This window comes from Garra rufa, chromosome 8 (genome assembly GCF_049309525.1).
Source record: "Garra rufa chromosome 8, GarRuf1.0, whole genome shotgun sequence".
NCBI classification, from domain to species: Eukaryota; Metazoa; Chordata; class Actinopteri; order Cypriniformes; family Cyprinidae; genus Garra; species Garra rufa.
In genome coordinates, this window is record NC_133368.1 from 23,218,703 (window position 1) to 23,237,441 (window position 18,739).

The 18,739-nt window shown below is 34.2% G+C and overlaps 1 protein-coding gene across 1 annotated transcript; it reads right to left on the bottom strand.

Annotated features, from left to right (window-relative positions):
• Nucleotides 1-1,638: 1,638 nt before the first annotated feature.
• On the bottom strand, nucleotides 1,639-18,511 carry LOC141340868 (ADP-ribosylation factor-like protein 5A). The gene is made up of 6 exons (XM_073845975.1): nucleotides 18,161-18,511; nucleotides 5,857-5,917; nucleotides 4,807-4,954; nucleotides 4,646-4,729; nucleotides 4,363-4,514; nucleotides 1,639-2,176 (listed from the first exon to the last, which is right to left on the bottom strand). Exons 1-6 carry the CDS (start codon nucleotides 18,204-18,206, stop codon nucleotides 2,128-2,130), a joined length of 540 nt encoding a protein of 179 aa, XP_073702076.1. The 5' UTR covers nucleotides 18,207-18,511; the 3' UTR covers nucleotides 1,639-2,127.
• Between the last annotated feature and the right edge of the window lie 228 nt (nucleotides 18,512-18,739).

The following is an 18,739-nucleotide window of genomic DNA, read 5'->3' on the forward strand; positions in this document are numbered from 1 at the left end:
ATTGCGCAGTTTTTGACATTTTATACAACAAGTACACAAGAGTTTACGAGTGTTAACAGCCTCATCAATATGTTGTCCCGCTTCAGATAGATACAAAAATAACTAGCAGGATAACAGTGTCTCACATGTCATTATTAGGCAATGATGTTCTACATGAGATCATCTTTTAGAGAGAGTCAGTCGAGGGTCAAGGTCCCTTCGTTGTGAAGAGGACCAGATAACAGATACACGATACCAATCAATGGCTTATATAAAGAAAACTTTACTTTACTAGCACTAAATAAGTTATCAAGATTAGAGAAACAGTTTTTAAAATTCTGCTCTGAAGATATTGTAAACAATGCCATTTTTACATTCCTTCCTTTTACATTCCAATAATACTAAAAAACATCTTTCCACTACATTTAAATATTAAAATAAAATAAAGGTTCTTTATTGGCATTGATGGTTCCTTATAGTAGTTTATAGGTTTACTTTTCTTCACAGTTAAAAATAAATAAAAGGTTCTTTGGGGAAACAAAAATGGTTCTTCTATGGCATTTTTGGAAGCTTGTTTTTAGGAGTGTATGTCGATGCATTAAAATGATCTCTGCTTATTAAAATTAAAACTGTGCAAATAAATACGAAATGAGGCTGCTCCAAATTCTGTGATAATATTTTACATTACCAGTCAAAAATTTCAGAAGCAGAAATATTGTGAAATATTTTTACTATTTAAAATAACTGCTTTCTATTTGAATATATTTTAAAATGTAATTTATTCCTGTGATCAAAGCTACATTTTCAGCATCATTACTTCAGTCTTCAGTGTCACATGTTCCTTCAGTAGTCATCCTAATATGCTGATTTGCTGTTTAAGAAACATTTATTATTATTATTATCAATATTTAATTACATCAGGCTTCGATGAATAGAAATATCCAAAGAGTAGCATTTATCTGAAAGAACTTTTATTTAGCGAGGATGCTTTAAATTGATCAAAAGTGATGATAAAGACATTTATAATGTTACAAAAGATTTCTATTTCAGATAAACGCTGTTCTTCTAAACTTTTTCTCATCAAAGAAACCTGAAAAAAATCCACTCAGCTGTTTTCAACATAATAATAATAATAATAAAAGTTTTTTGAGCAGCAAATCAGAACATTAGAATGATTTCTGAAGGATCATGTGACTCTGAAGACGGCAGTAATGACGCTAAAAATTAAGCTTCAAAATCTCAGAAATAAATTACATTTTACAATATATTCAAATACAAAACAGTTGTTTTAAATAGTAAAAATATTCCAAAATTAGCTGTACTTCAGATCAAATAAATGCAGGCTTGGTGAGCAGAAGAGACTTCTTTAAAAAAAAAAAATAAATAAACATTAAAATTCTTACTGTTCAAAAACTTTTGACTGGTAGTGTATGTGTACAGTACTGTTTTGAAATACTATGATTTTAATATAAAAGTTCTGAACAGATTAGGTTTATATCTTTCTGAAATATTTCACTTTTTTCTTTCAAGTTAAACATCAAACCATGTGTCGCCCCCTAGAGGTAGCAAAAGAGCTGTGACAAATATCCAAACCATTCAACATTGTCATTTTTGACAGCTCTGTAGGGGAAACTGTAGAGAATTAAAGTGTGAAACATCTGTCATGACAGATAAAAACACTTTATTTAGTTGTATTTTACATGAGTGCAGTCTCCTCTTGCATGGTAATGTGTCTCCTCAGTCCAGAGGAGACAGAGAGTCAGGTGCAGGCACAAGGTTAATGAAAATACTGGACTGTACACACTGGGCAACATCATGTCAGGTAGCTGGGTGAAGCAGCGAGGCCACTCCAGGTAGGGTTCCGCTCAGCTAGAGACAAGTCCTTTAGTCCAAGGTCTCTGCCACCTCGTTACTCTTTCAACGGCCATCCGTGAAGAAAAACACTGGGTTTATGCTGTCTTGCAAGTCCTGACTTTTTTTTTAGTTAGTTAGTTGCAGATTGTTTGTTCACAGTTCTCAATAATCTGTAATAAATTAATCAAACAAGTTCTGGTGACGTCGCTGGGTCACCTTCACAGTGAGCGACAGCCGGCCTCCAAGCCCGGTGGGGAAAGACAGGGCGAGCACACTGCTATCTGAGGTCAGAGGTCATCTTACTCGCAGTCGTGACATCATCCATTCTAGACCCTGGCAGAGCCTGCAGACAGGAAAGACACATTCAGTTAACAATGCTCCTTTTTTCTTTCTTTCTGTAAATCGGACAAAGAAAGACATTTGTGCTCGTGCTGTTAGTCAGAGAAAAGCTTCTGAACTAATGACCTTGGCCATTAAATGAGGTGCATTCAGCAGACGTTAATGACCACACTTTCCATGACAAAATATAGATTATATTATAGCTTTAAATATATTTTACATATTTTCTGGGCATTCTGGTATCTGTGTGCATCAACAAGGCAGTCAGAATGGAGTTGAAAAAGGCACAACTTGATTGCTTTGATACATTTTATGAAATTTTGCATTGGACAGGGTCGTCTATGGAAGCTTATTTCCACCATATAAGAAACAAAGGTCATGTTTTGGTAAATCATAAATATGACACAGAAATCAAAATTCTAATTCATCACAAACTCAGTAGAAGTTATTAACTTTTTATATCATAGTTTTGACTATCAATATTACAGTTCTCAGATTTTCTCATAACTTTGACATCAAAATATTACTAAAAATTACAAGATAAAAAGCAATAATTATGACCAAAAAGTAATTTGAGATAAAAAAAGACTAATTTATGACATGCTAAATCAAAGTTATCTACTTTTTATATCATAATCTTGACTATCAATTTCCACTTTTTGTAATAATTTTTACTTTTAATACCAATTTCAACTTTTGTCAATGATGTTGTGTCTAGTTTTTACCAAAGTCAAAACAAAAAAAGTAAAAAAATTACAGGATAAAAACCAATAATTATGACAAAAATTATTTTAGAGATAAAAAGTCTAATTTATGACATGCTAAGTCAAAGCTAATTACTTTTTTCATCATAAATATGACTATCAATTTTTACTTTTGTCATAATTATGATACAAGTCAATTTCTCTGATTTTTTTCTCATAATTTAGACTTTTCATAATGTTACCAAAAAGTCAAGATAAAAAGCAATAGTTATGAGTTATAAGTAATTTGAGATAAAAAGACTAATTTATGACATGCTAAGTCAAAGTTATCTATTTTTTCACATCATAATCTTGACCATCAATTTCCACTTTTCAAAAAAAAAAAACCTTTTAATACCAATTTCAACTTTTTTGTCAATGATGTCTCATTTTAACTTTCAGATCAATTTCTCAGATATTTTTGACTTTTGTTGTATTACCAAAAAGCCAAAATGACAAAAAGTAAAAATGACAATATAAAAAGCAATAATTATGACCAAAAAAATATTAAGATATGTTTTTTTAATGAGATAAAAAAATCAAAAATCTTGGTCAAAATTATAAGTTAAAAGGTCATATTTATGACATGCTAAGTCAAAGTTATCTACTTTTTATATCATAATTTTAACTATCGATTTTTACTTTGTCATAATTATGAAAAAAAATCTTATTTTTTTTCCTCATAATTTCACTTTTGTCAAAACATTACCTAAAAAGTAAAAATTACAATACAAAAAGCAATAATTATGACCAAAACGTAATATTTGAGATTAAGTCAAATAATGACATGCTAACTTGAAGTTATCTACTTTTCATATCATAATCTTGACTATTAATGTTCACTTTTTTAATAATTCTTACTTTTAATACCAATTTCAACTTGTTTTTTTTTTTAAGTTTTCTCTCATTTTAACTCATTTTAACTTTTTGAAGTCAACTTCTCCGATATTTTTGTTCACATAATTTATTTTTATTACCTAAAAATTAAAAAATAATAATACTAATAATTATTATTATGACCAAAAAGTCATTTTGGTCATTCAAAATTATTATTAAACATGATTAAATATTTAAATATTTTTATGCCATAATTATGATTCACCAAAGCATAACTTCTTTTTCTTATATGGCTGAAATGGGCATAGTTTCATAGTCTGCCTAAATCCATCAAAGACAGACAATTCTTGTCTATTAATAAAAACAAGCATGGACTGGAAACCCAAGGACATGTCTGCATTTGTCTGATGGTGATTGCTGTCTATGCAACTTTTAGACATCTAATGCTGATTCATCACTTCTATCGATGCTAGTTCTATATTCAGCCAGAAAATGACTAGAACAGCAGACTTTTACACAATCGGTGACTCATTACATGTTCTGCACTGATGGAATAACAATAACATTTAACTTTCTCATGTGGCTTATTTGTAGGTTTTTGTGGCCTTACCCTTCTCCAGTGAGGGCACAGCAGGCCTGGATGTGCCACTGATGGTCTTTGACAGAGGTAAGCTGAAGACTCTGGGAAATCTCAGCCACAGTCATACAACCCTTCACATCTTGCTTGTTGGCGAAAATCAACAAACCAGCCTTTTTCAGATCCTAACAAAGAAAAAAAAGAGGAATTGAAATGAAGTACTAAGCACAGAAGAGACAACCAGACAGTCTCAGAACAATCCCTTCTGCAAATACTCATGCAATACCAGTTCTCACAGTGACATACATATACTCGCCTCATGGGCTAACATCCTGTAGAGCTCCTCTCTGGTCACTGAGATTCTCTCTCTGTCTGTGCTGTCCACAACTACGATCACAAACTACAAGGAAGAAACACCTAAATGAGATGTTCTCTTTATAATTCAAGATAACTTCACAGCTGTGTCAGTGGGTCTACCTCTGTGTTAGTGTAGTAAGTGTTCCAAGAGGAGCGCAGTGATTCCTGTCCTCCAATGTCCCACATAAGGAAATGTGTATTATTGACCACAATTTCTTCCACATTGCTGCCTATGGTTGGTGAAGTGTGCACCACTTCATTCATAGAGCTGGAGATTACAAAAACAACAATTAGGACAAAACCACAAATATGAAAACACTACAAAATGAGGCTCTTACTTCTAATCAGCAAGGGACAGTTCACCCAAAAATGAAAATTCTGTCTTTAATTATTCACCCTCACGTCTTTCCAAACCTGCAAGACCCTCATTCATCTTCAGAACACAAATGGTCACGTTCAAGGCCCAGAAAGGTAGTAAGGACATCAATAAATAGTCCATGTGACATCAGTGGTTCAACTGTAATTTTATGAAGCTACAAGAATACTTTTTGTGCGCAAAGAAAACAAAAATAATGACTTTATTCAAAAAGTATTCTCACAGCTTCATAAAATTAGAGTTGAACCACTGATGTCACATGGACTATTTTATCGATGTCCTTACTACCTTTCTGGCTCTGAATGTGGTAGTACCATTGCTGTCTATGCAGGGTCAGAAAGCTCTTAGATTTAATCAAAAATATTAATTAATGTAGCAATTAATGACACAATTTTCATTTTTGGTTGAACTATACCTTTGAATTGATCAAAAGTGACAGTATAGATGTTTATAATGTTACAAAAGACCTGTATTTTAAATACAAACTGTTATTTTGATCTTTCTATTCATTAAAGAAACATGAAAAAAAAATCACAGTTTCCACAGAAATATTAAGCAGTACATAATAATATCAGTACATAATGATTTCTGAAAGATCATGTGACACTAAAGACTGAAGTAATGATCCTAAAAATTCAGACCGTCACAGGAATAAAATACATTTTAAAATATATTAAAATACAAAACAATTGTAATAGTATTTCACAATATTATTATTTTTCCTTTTTTACTCCAACCTGGAACTTAACTGTTTAAATCAAGAACGGACTGCTAGATTTACAACGGATACTTACAACTGATACAGTATGGTGGTCTTTCCTGCATTGTCCAGCCCAACAATAATGACTTTGTGCTCTGGGGGAAAAACAGGAAGACAGTTAAATGTTTTAGTAAACACTTTAAATCATACCCAGCATCGCAGTCATTCATCTTTGATTTTGATTGACGACAAATTAGCTAGAATAATTAATACACAAACCGGGATTTGAGTGTGTTATTGAGCAATGTGTCATCTTATACAGTAACTCAAAGTATAATGGGTGGTGTCAGAGCAGTTCTAAAGAACTGAAAAATGGCCAAACCCACACAGTAAAATATGCTGCTTGTCTCAAACATGTTTTAGGCTGGAGACCAACAGAACCAGCGCTGCTCCTGCCCTTGAAGGCAGTGTTTAAAGGATTAGTTCACTTCCAGAATAAAAATGTCCTGATAATTTACTGATAATTTATACCCCAATGTCATCCGAGATGTTCATGTCTTTCTTTTTTCAGTCGAAAAGAAATGAGGGTTTTTGAGGAAAACATTCCAGGATTTTTCTCCACATAGTGGACTTCAATGGTGGTCAACGGGTTGAAGGTCCAAACTGCAGTTTCAGTGCAGCTTCAAATGGCTCTACATGATCCTCTTATCTAGTGAAACGATTTTTTTTCTTAAAAAAAAAAAAATGTATATACTTTTTAACCACAACTGCTATTCTTGCACTAGCTTAACCTCAAATAATCATGCATGTGTGACAAAGGCGGAAAAAAGTCAAACGCCCTTTACAAAAAAAGTAAAACAACGATGTCGGATGATTTTGAAGTAGGAGACAATGAGAAAATGAGATTATGATGTGAAGAAAGAGTTTTTTGTATACCCAACCTTTTTTGAACTGAAGAACACAGATGAAGACCTAACCATGTGTGACCTTTCCAATGTGATTATGTAATAGTCATAGACGTACATCACAGAGCTAGTGCAAGATGAGCATTTGTAGTTAAAAATTATATACATTTTTATTTTTTTAGGAAATTACCAATCGTTTCACTAGTTATTCCTCGTCTGGGATCGCGTAGAGCCCTTTGATGCTACATTGAACCTGCAATATGGACCTTCAACCCATTAATCCCCATTAAAGTCCACTATATAAAGAAAAATTCTGGAATGTTTTCTTCAAAATCCTCAATTTCTTTGTGAATAAAGAAAGAAAGACATGAACATATTGTATGACATAGGAGTGAGTAAACTATCAGGAAATGTTTATTCTGGAAGTGAACTAATCCTTTAATACCTAAATAAATCAAAAACTAGGGATGCACCGGTTGACCGGCCATAAATCGAAACCGGCCGGTTGCCGATCGCGCGTTAGATGCAAAAACCGGCCGGTTTCGATTTATGGCCGGTCAACCGGTGCATCCCTAGTTTTCGTTTTTATCCCGGCCGGTTTTTTTCCGGAAGTGTGTACGCGGGCCGCGGCATTCGATTCATTCAGAAACATGTCACTTGTGTGGCGGTTTTTCGAAATCTGTGAGCAGGACGTGAAGATTGCAATCTGCAATGTCTGCAAAGGACAGCCGCTTTTCTGTGCTCGCTGAAGTTGCGCAAGCGTACCTGTCCTCGCCCTGCACAAGCGCAGACAGCGAACGTTTGTTCAGCTCAGCTTCTCACGTGACAGATGAAAAAAGAAACAGACTCACTTGTGACAAAGCTGAGATGCTTATTTTTGTAAAAAGCATTACTTTACTTTTGAAAAGCCAAAAATAAAAGTCTGTTCTGTTAAGAATGATTATTATTATTTTACATTAAAATGCCTGTTGGCTTGCTGTTTTACTTTACTAAAAGCATGTTTTACTTATCAAACTGTATTTACTTTCATATTTTTTATTTATTATTTAATTTCAGATGTCAGATGCTATTGATTCAATAACCAAAGCCAGATTGGCCTGTTAAATACTAAATAAACATGTTGTTTATGTTGTTTACTTGCATAACTTCTTGTTTTTGAAAAAATCGGAAATCGGTATCGGAATCGGCCAGCTTGCTTGTAAAAAATCGGTATCGGAATCGGCCATGAAAAATCATGATCGGTGCATCCCTATCAAAAACAGTGGTGTATGAGTACACTTTACACATTCAATTCAAACTGTCTGATTTTAAAAACTTGTGAATTTGCCATGAAATGCTTATTTTGTATAATAATAACAACAACAACATACAGTATGAATCAATTTACTAGTTGTCAAACCATTAATATACAGAAAGTTGAGATCAAACGGCACACTGTCAGCAACAGCAGCATAAAGAAGGTAGAATTTAGTACTGACATTTATTAGACTCATTTAGGCCTACTACACTTTTTAATACTACAACTGTTTAATCAGGCTGTAAATATCAGGCCAACTGAAATGATTGCTTCTTAAAACATCACATATCTTGTTAATATTTCTTAATTTTAATATTACTATTCTGTGCAGCAACAACCACATTGCAACCAATTACATCTCAAAGTCTAACACCTTTTTCACACATACTCCGTATGCAGTGCGTATGCGCTGCATATTTTTTTACCACACACGTTAACGGATTAGATTGCGGTCCGGCAGTGCATTTATTTTTTGTCTATTTTTTACTGTGCTGCATGCACTGAATTAAAGTGACCGCACATTCTTCGCTGTAAAAATTAACATGGATTGACACGGAAATGTAGTGATCACACAATAAATGCATATATATAAAGTCTACTGTGTTTCAAAGTCAACACATGGCTTTTTGGCTATGTTTAAAACAAGGAAAAGTGCACTTTAAATAAACAAGGCAACATAAAAATAGATGCACTTGAGGAGGTAGAAAAGGTAAAGTTCTTTAAGGATTGCTTTTGATAAAGATTTAACAAGATGAACAATTGTATTACTGTACTGTGATAAAAGAGGATCACAATGCTGAAAAAGCATGTTTGGATTTGAAATCAAAATAACGGATAAATGTTGTGTTTGTGGTAAACAGACGTGGATCAGGAACGGACTGCAAACGCATTCTGTGTGAAAGCTAAATGAGTCTGTGCTGCTTCTGCGCCGCATACGTAACGCACACGCACTGCAGATGGAGTATGTGTGAAACAGGTGTAAGTGACTCCGGACACAGTTGTTTGCACCTGCAAAAGCGTCAAAGGGGATTAAAGACTAGGTGACGTGGTAACACCTTTGAGTGTGTGTAAAGGTGGCTGAATAGTTTCCACAAAAGAAAACAATGCTTAGTTGCATTAGAACTTTGCATACCAGTTTATCAAGCATGAAAATGGGCAAGAAACGTATAGAGCCAATGCAAATATCTTAATCTAATTTAACCGAATGCCACATGCAAAAGAGCCGCGAAAGAGGATAGGTTTAATATAATACATACAGTTTGTGAACCCTTTAAATTTTCTATATTTCTGCATGAATATGACCCAAAACATCCTTCGATTTTCATATTAGTCCTGAAAGTAGACAAAGAAAACTCAATTAAACAAGTCAGAGAAATATTTCCCTTGACATTTATTTATTGAGAAAACTGATCCAGTGTTACATATCTTTGCGTTGCAAAAGTATGTGAATCTATTGGATTAGCAGTTAATTTAAAGGTGAGTCAAATGTCAGTATGCGACCTGTTTTATTCAAAGAACACTGATTCATCAAAGTCTGATCATGTTTCTGGAAGTGAATCATGTCACAAACAAAGGAGATTACTGAGGACTTCAGAAAAAGAGTTGATGTTGCGCATCAAGCTAGAAAAGGTTACAAAACTATCTCTAAAGAGTTTGAGACAGACTGTGTACAAATGGAGGAAATCCAAGACCACTGTTACCTTCCCGAGAAGTGGTCGACCAACAAAGATCAATCCAAAACAATAGTCTGCAAGGTTGCAAAAGTTCCCAGGGTAACTTCTAAGCAACTAAATGCCTTTCTCACATTGGCTAATGTTAATGTTCATGAGTCCACCATGAGGAGAACATGGAGCAACCAATGGTGTGCTTAGCAGAGTTGCAAGAAGAAAGCCAGTGTTTTCCAAATAGAAAATTGCGTACTAAAGATCAAGTGGACAAGTCAGAGGACTATTGGAGAAAGGTTTAATGAATGCATGAGACCAAAATAGAACTTACTGGTTCAAATGAGAAGCTATTATGTTCAGAGAAAAAACACACTGTATTCCATCTTAAGAATCTGTAAAACATGGTGATGGAAGTATCATGGCTTGGGCCTGTTTTGCTGCATTTTGGCCAAGACAGCCTGCCATCATTGATGAAACAATGAATTCTGAATTAAACCAGCAAATTTTAAAAGAAAACATCAGGCCAGCTGTTAAAGAACAGAGTTTCAAGAGAACGTGGGTCATGCAGCAAAACAACAACCCCAAGCACACAAGTCATTCAACCAAAGAATGTTTAAAGAAGAACAAAATGTTTTGGAATGGCAAAGTCCAGACAAAGTCCAATTCAAATGTTGTAGAAGGACCTAAGCAAGCAGTTCATAGAAGGAAACACACCAACATCACAGAGTTTAAGTGGTTCTGCAGTAAGGAATGGGCTAAAACTCAAACTACATGTTATTGTGCAGAACTGATCAGCATTTACAAGAAACTTTACTTTCAGTTACTGCAGCAAAAGGGGGTCACACCAGATACTGAAAGCAAAGATTCACATACTTCTGCAATGCACAGATATGTAACACTGGATCATTTTTCTCAATAAATAAATGACAAAGAAACTATTTTCTCTCACTTGTTTGATTGGATTCTCTTTGTCTGCTTTCTATTCTAAAGGGTTCGCAAACTTTCAAGCAACACTGTATATCAGTCACCTTTTTGAGGGGGTTTCTTCAATAAAAGTGATCATGAAAACTAACTTGGCTGAAAATAAAACTCCAGACGTCTGATCCGATTACAATTTTGATTAAACCAATAGAAAAAGGGAAATGAAATCAGCATCCACAGACAGGATGTGAGGAAACATTTGAAGACTTGCTGTGATTCATAGCTACTAAAACTAACGTGACAAAAATCAAAAAATGATTGATAACCTCATCATTCGTATGACTGAGCCATTTCAGTATGACATTTCAAACCATAATTGTCTGAGAACAACTGAAGGAACCTGTTTAGAAATATTCTGAATTCTCATTACAGATCTCATTAAACATCATAAATTATAGACCATAAAGACGCCCTGAACTTGACGATGATTGACAGACAATATGAATTGGAACTTATAGTGACAGAAACTAAAGAGCAAAGACTGCCTTTTATCTGAGTCAACACCATGAATAGACGTACAACAGAAGCACTGCACTCCACGTCACTACTACAGACCTGCACAGGGTGTGTCCGAATGTCCTTGAATACCCATTCAGATGTGTTGGAAAATGAAAAACAAGTATGCACACTAGATAGACCACTGTCCTTTCTGAGGACACTGAAACTTGTTTAGTCTAAAAAAAAAAAAAAAAAGAGAGTGTTCTCATAAGATCTTTCTGTAGATAAGATCTCAGTCTTAATCTTGTTAGAGATAAAAGTAAAAGCTCAGTCAAATAAAAGTGTTCCAAAGAGATGCTTTTACGAAGACACTGTGAAACTGATGACACTCAGAATTTAAGGCTGATATAATCATGTCAACTAAGCGTTCATATGTCAAAGAGGGTCCAAAGGTTACGGCATAGTGTAAATGATGTGCTTTAAAATTAAATTAAATGTTTTCTTTCTCCTTGTATGTACAAGAACATACAAAATTGCTTAAAAACCAAGTACCTTTGTAGCAGAAAAGATCATGGCTAAACGGGACAAACATGAGGTGTGTATCACATTCAAATATACAAATGTGTTGACATTTAGATTTAAAAGGGTGGTTGGAATCACACGGTTCCGGATCTCTCTTTCTCTCTTAGCTCATAAGGACATGACAAGCTTTAATATACGCTTTTACTTTGTTCTGGAAAACTGTGTGTGTAATTTTTCATCCATTTTAGTTTATGTTCCCAAGAGCATCACTAAGTCATTTGAGCAATTTCAACAAATCATAATCTGCGTAACCAGCCAGGCAACCTCAGTCTGTGACATCAGTTAGATTATCTCCATATGTCACAGCAACAATTTTCATTACCTCACAGAAAAAAATTTCATTTTCAGAGCATAAAATACAACATAAACATACAACAGTAATGCGCTAGCTGGTTCATCACAATGCAGGATTTGTTGGAGTATCAACTATCACAATATCTAACATTTCAAAGAAAACTTACACAGGCATTCTCAAAGGTTTTTCCTTGAAAGTTTCATAGTAACCTGAACAAGAACAGACATGAAACTGAGGAATAAACAAAGAAAAAATCAAAGGGGTACAAAGCGTAGATGAAAGGCTTAGAATCTAGTCATTCACAGTCCCTGATTATATCATCGTATCACTTCTGTCTATTGCATGAAATGCTGTGAAGGATTTAAGCAACTTCTGCTGTGTGATGCAGAAACAGTCACCAACAACAAAACATGGATTTACACTAGCAGCCAAAGTTTTGGAACTGTAGGATTTTTTAATGTTTTTTTAAAGAATCTGTTTATTTGCTCCAAAAGATCTTAGACTTCCTCGGGAGACCAAGATCATTTGGAGCAAATAAACAGATTCTGTTCATGTTTTTTCAGTCTGTAATACAGAGTGTTGTACAATATGGAATATGTGCATGGTATAGTTGTCTTTCTGTTCAACTTAAAGCTCGACTGGCAAGGCTGATATCAAACTGTTCTAAGACTGTGGGTCAAAGGCTTGAGCCAAGTTTTCATGAGTTGTATAAGAAAAAAATGCTGTCATTGACACGTAAAATTATGTCTGACTGTTCCCATATTCTATATAAGGAATATCAACCTTTGCCATCACATAGAAGACTGAGAGTACCATATGCTAGAACGAATAGATTACGGAAATCTTTTGTTCATCAGTCAGTAAAATTAATTAACCAGAACTGGGGGTCAAAGTAGGCAGTAATACTCGGAGGAATGGAGGGTACTTAAGTATTTGAACAGTAGACGGATTTGTATTGACATGTATGTCTTTGAATGTATTGTATTGTGTAATGTGTATTGTTGTGAATTAATGTTAGACAGTAAACGCAAATAGGATGCAAGACAATTTTTGGAAGAAATTCCAACAATAAAGTGAAATTGAATTGAATTGAATTAAGAAGTCTCTTCTGCTCACTAAGAGTCATCATCTGCTCAAAATCATCATCATTCTATTCATTAAAGAATCCTGTACTCAACAATTTTAAATATTGATGATAATAATAATAATGTTCAAAAACTTTTGAATAGTAGTGTATAGGGTGGATGGCTAACAAATATTACAAAGTTTGGGGTAGGGCTGTGCAATACGGACAAAATAGTCATATTGCGATTTTTTGAACGAATATTGCGATTGCGATTTTATTTGCGATTTTTTTTTCTGCTTTTTCAAACAAGCTAAGTGCATAACAAAACATTTCACCATGAAATAACATAGTATTAAGTTTAATAAACAAAACTGTAGTAAAATTGTCTTTAAAACAGACAACATAAAATAAATTAGCCATTTTACTTTTTTTCCCGGTACTTTAGCCTACTTTGTGCTATACGAAAAAACATTCATTTCAGTGGAAAAATAAGTCCAAAACTCTCTATTTTAACATTTTGAGGGCTCTACAATCTTCTGCCTTTTTTTTTTTTTTTTTTTAGAAATTCTTATGTGTTTTAATTTTTCTGATAATCAAAAAGCATAAACATTTATTTATTTTTAATCAAATGAAAAATAAACCCTTTTAATTTTTGGCAAACAAACAGAAATTTACTGTTAAAATCAATATGTGGAAGAACAATTATATTCAGTTTAAAACATTTAAATAATAATTAAGTGGTTAATCTTGTTGTAATATTTATTTTTTGTTATTGTTTTATGTAAATTATTTTAATAGGAATATATAAACACCTACATTATACTGTACAAAAGTAATACAGGACTAATATTGTTCTACATGTTAAACCGTACTTTTATTTTGACAGGTTGCGGTGAAGTTTCTGTGTTTACAGTATGATATGATGCTAGTTTTCTCAAATGAAACGGTAAAAGTGAAACTCACAGCAGCTTTGGCGATTGACTTTATATGTTCATGTGAGATGCAAATGCAAAAATTAGCGGGAGCGTCATATGTGCTTCAGTCTGCATGTAGTAAAGAAATAAAACGCGTCTCCACCATTCATACATACAGAAGCAAACGAAACATGCAGGATTCATATTAAAACGGTCTTTTTGCATTTCAGTTTTCACAGACACTAATCCATATCGCGATTTGAATTAAGTGACAGACCAACTTTTGATTTATTCATCCAAAAATCGACGATTTACGTGGCATTCCGCGCTATAGTAGATTCGGTTTTTATGAATGGAGTCCGCGATCCAGTCCGTGTTTTCTTGGAGGAGACATTGTAATCACGCGACCATGAAAAGACAGAAATGACATGCCTTAGTGTAAATAAGATAAATAACATAAGGCAATTTAGTATGTTTAATAAAAGAACTATGTATAGACCTGTTCTATAGGAAAGATTACCTTAAATGACTTCTATTGTGATGTAGCGCTATATCGAAAATAAAATGAACTTGAAGTTCAAGGGGGGCGGGGGTGCCGTTGGGGGGATAGATAAAATCGCAGCCTTATGCGATTTAGAAATCGCATGTGCTTAAATTGCGATTTTTTTGCGATTGCGATTAATTGCACAGCCCTAGTTTGGGGTCAGTAAGATATTACTTTTTTAAAGAAATCAATACCTTTATTTAGAAAGGATGCTTTACATTCTTTTAAAATTGATTTCTAATGTTACAAAATATTGCAAAAACTTTCTTTTCAAGAATCCTGAAAAAAACATGGTTTTCCACAATAATATTAAGCAGCAAAACTGTTTTCAATATTGATAGTAAGAAATTTTCTTGAGCATCAAATCAGCATATTACACTGTTAGACATTTCTGTAATTTCTAGTTTTTTACTGTATATCACCCAGTATAATACAACAAATTCCATTTATAGTAAATAACTGTATTTACCATTGCATCATGGGAATTTTCTGTGACGTCAAATACCACATACAGAGACTAACTGTATTTTTAAAAATTGCTGTATACTACTGTATTTGCCGAACACCACATACAGTGACTTACTGTGTTTCTTAAAATTGCTGTATACTACTGTATTTGCTGTAACGGCCTCTTTAGCGCCACTCCTGGCAGGATTTGCCCTGCACTGAGTTTGTCCTTTGTGTTAGAAACAGCACGAGTGAAAGAGCATGCTTAGAGTACTACTGTACGTCAGAAATATACTGGGGCATCAGTTTACTGTCCAGCATCTATTGTGGATAGTATCACGGATTATAATGGGTTCTTTGGTAACACTTTACAATAAGGTTCATTAGTTAAACATTAGTTAATGTATTAACTAACATGAACTAACCATGAGCAATACATTTGTTATTGTATTTAGTAATCTTTATTAACGCTAGTTAACGGAAATACAGTTGTTCATTGTTTGTTCATGTTAGTTCACACTGCATTAACTAATGTTAACAAAATTTTAATAATGTATTAGTAAATGTTGAAATTAACATTAACAAAGATTAATAAATGCTGTATAAGTCCAGTTCATTATTAGTTCATGTTAACTAATATGGTTAACTAATGTTAACTAATGAACCTTATTGTAAAGTGTTACCGGTTCTTTTGTCACGTCGCGCCGCTCGCGTCTGACTACACGGAACAAACGAGGCAGCGCCGGTGGTTTTCCCTTGGGATGGAACCCGCAAGCTGGAGAGTTCCGGAGAACATCTGCGCTGTGTGTGGATGTGCCTTGCGAGAGAATAAGACAAGCAGGAAAGGTAAAAATATATTTAAAATAAATATATTGGTTTTTTTATATATATATATTTGTATGTCTGTTTGTGTGTGCTTTGTCAGATTTTTGCACAACAGTTTAACCTAGTAACATTTACTTGTCAACATGACGGTACATAAACTTTACCACGGTAAACTGCGCTGTCCTTTCAATTAACAAACGACTGTCATCTTATTAAATTACCGAATTAAAATTACTTTAATGAGCAAGGCTTATCTTATATTAATACTAAGTTAACTGATGTCAACTTTTGATGAGGTGTTAAATAACTTTGGGCAGTAGTCTAGTTGAGAATATAAAATCATATGTTAGCTAGGTTAAACAAACGTTTTATGACTAAGTTAGCTGCCTTTCTAGTTTTAGCATTTGATTTTTTTTAAGGTAATTTAATATTTACTGCATTTTCTGTGTGTTTTTAAAGGCAACTCAAATGAAGCTTCACAAAGGACAGGAGCAGGCCAGCCACACTGAAATAATTTGTGGTAAGAGATGAATTATCTTCACTATGATTTTGTGTATTCCATATGGGGTTTGCCTTTTACAAATGTGTATTTTCTTCTTGCTTTTTCAGGGAACAAATTTCTCTCTGTAACAAAGTGGATGGTGAGCAAAGGTGGCCTACGTTTTGGAGCAGCACCTGGAATATGCAGATGATATGTATTCTTTAGCTGCTTATATAATTTTTTCCCTATTATTTTAATGTTGCCTAAATATTCTTTGTAAGGCTAAATCCAGAGGATACAACATAATGCACTGCAAAAAGTCAGACAGGTGAAATATTGAAAATGAACTGTTCCAGCATTGAAAGACTGATTTTTTTTGTATTTGTGTTATATATGCAATATTTAAATAAAGAATTTGATATTTTGTATTAATTGTGTCTGTTTGAATTGAATGTCAGTAGTAAATAAATAAATTAAATTAAAATTAATTCTATATAAAAATGATAAAATCAAATGAACTCTATATTCAAATAAATTAATTACAGTAGTAAACTGTAGTATATTATACAGTATATTACTGTATAGCAGAATTACAGTTGGGTACTGTAAAATTTAATTACAGTAACTCACTGGCAACAGTGTTGCCAGTAAGTTACTGTAAAAACCCTTTGAAATGTCTAACAGTGTAGAATGTTTTCTGATGGATCATGTGACACTGATGACTGGAGTAATTTGCTGCTGAAAATTCATACATTTAAATCTTTTTTAAATTGTAATAATATTTCACAATATTGTTGTTTCCACTGTATTTTTGATCAAGTAAAAAGTCTTGGTGAGCATAAGAGCCCTACTGACCCAACTTTTGAACTATAGTAAGTTACCCTTTACTATACTTCATAGAAAAAATAAAATGAAACAGACTAATGGTACTGCATCTGACTCTGGGCAACAGTCTCCAACTCTCACGTTACAAGGCTCACCCATATCACAATGATCTGTCCAGCTAATGAGTAAGGTGAGAACCAAAGAGAAATGTTCCACTGGGTTAAGTTACAATTTGCACATGCTCAATGCCCCATACACTGATGTGCAAATCTCTCAAACGAGATTATGCTTTATAGATATTCCACAGCATTTATAATAAATGAGAGAACACTGGCCATCACATGGACGTGTGTAACAAGTAATGCTGACACAAACTCCAGCGCTTTGAGGATTACACCACCATCAGGGACACACAGGCTGACCAGTGTTGCAAAATGCCCAGCATGCACAATCACAGAGGAAAGAGGCACAAATAATCTGGCTTAAAAAAAGCAAAGAGTGCTGCAATGGGTGTTTCACTTTTTGCTACCCACTGGTGAATAAGCAGGTTAATCTAATTCGCAGTGCTGACAACTGGCTTTCACATTCACTTTGTATTGATATGACCTCAACTGGTGAGTTGTTTTATCAATACCAGACGAAACGCATAAAACCAAATGTCGTTGCATAGGGGAATATAATAGGTATATTTAATTGTTAAATGGCAATGAATTTGTTCTACCGTATTTATTCTTTTATGACAATTACATAAGCACGTCACATAGCTTGACATGTTGCACAACAATAATCTACTAACTTTAGTGCGTGAAAAATAAAGATATCAGGGCTTGAACCTCCATAAACAGAGACGAACCTGACAGCAGAGTACCTCTCAACAGCCACTCTTGAAAGCCTATAGACTGTTTTAATGTTATGATGATACGTTTACACAATATTTCTGGATCTAAAACAGTTTATACAACAACGTTTATAAATATTTAAATCGTAAGTAAGCACCAGCATCGCTGTTTTAAAACGAAACTACAGCAGCAGGTTAGCAGACACTTGCTAGCTAGTAAAAATCCACCATATAGCCTGTCAATCTTTTAATCGAATATATCCGCATTATGTTCATAAATATACTATTTTACCTACCTTGGTGGTTGAAAAGCCTCCATAATTTTGTGAAAATGATTCCCATCGCTGGTGTCCGGCCTCGGGCTACACCACCCAGCAGCAGAGACTGAAAATCTATCTGCTAGCCAGCTAAGCTAACGATCCGGTTCAGTATTAAACAGTGCTCTCGGTAACAGTTATTCACTCGTTTAATATTCTCCTGTGAATGGTATCCATGTTTTGTGAGGATGGTATTTCTAAATACTGCAGCATTTCAGTACTGTCATGTCTGGAGGTAAGTGAAATGAGGGCGTTCATTTGGTTCTGCGGCAGTGAGACGAGCGTCTGTTCGCTGCCGCAAAAGCTGAACTCAATCAAAGCTGCTTACGGCCACGCAACACTAACCGGAAGTCACTCTCGCGGTGTCTCAAAACCTATTGCGCAGCCTACCCTAGACAGCATAGCAGGTCGTTTAAAAGCGTTTGGAATGTTGGGCATGTTTGAGACGTAGGAAATGCGGTCTAGCTAGGCGGTTCACTAGGTTTTTGAGATACAGCCACACTCTCACTGACAGCATAGTGGAGTGATACTAGAGATAGTATTTCTACGAACATGTAT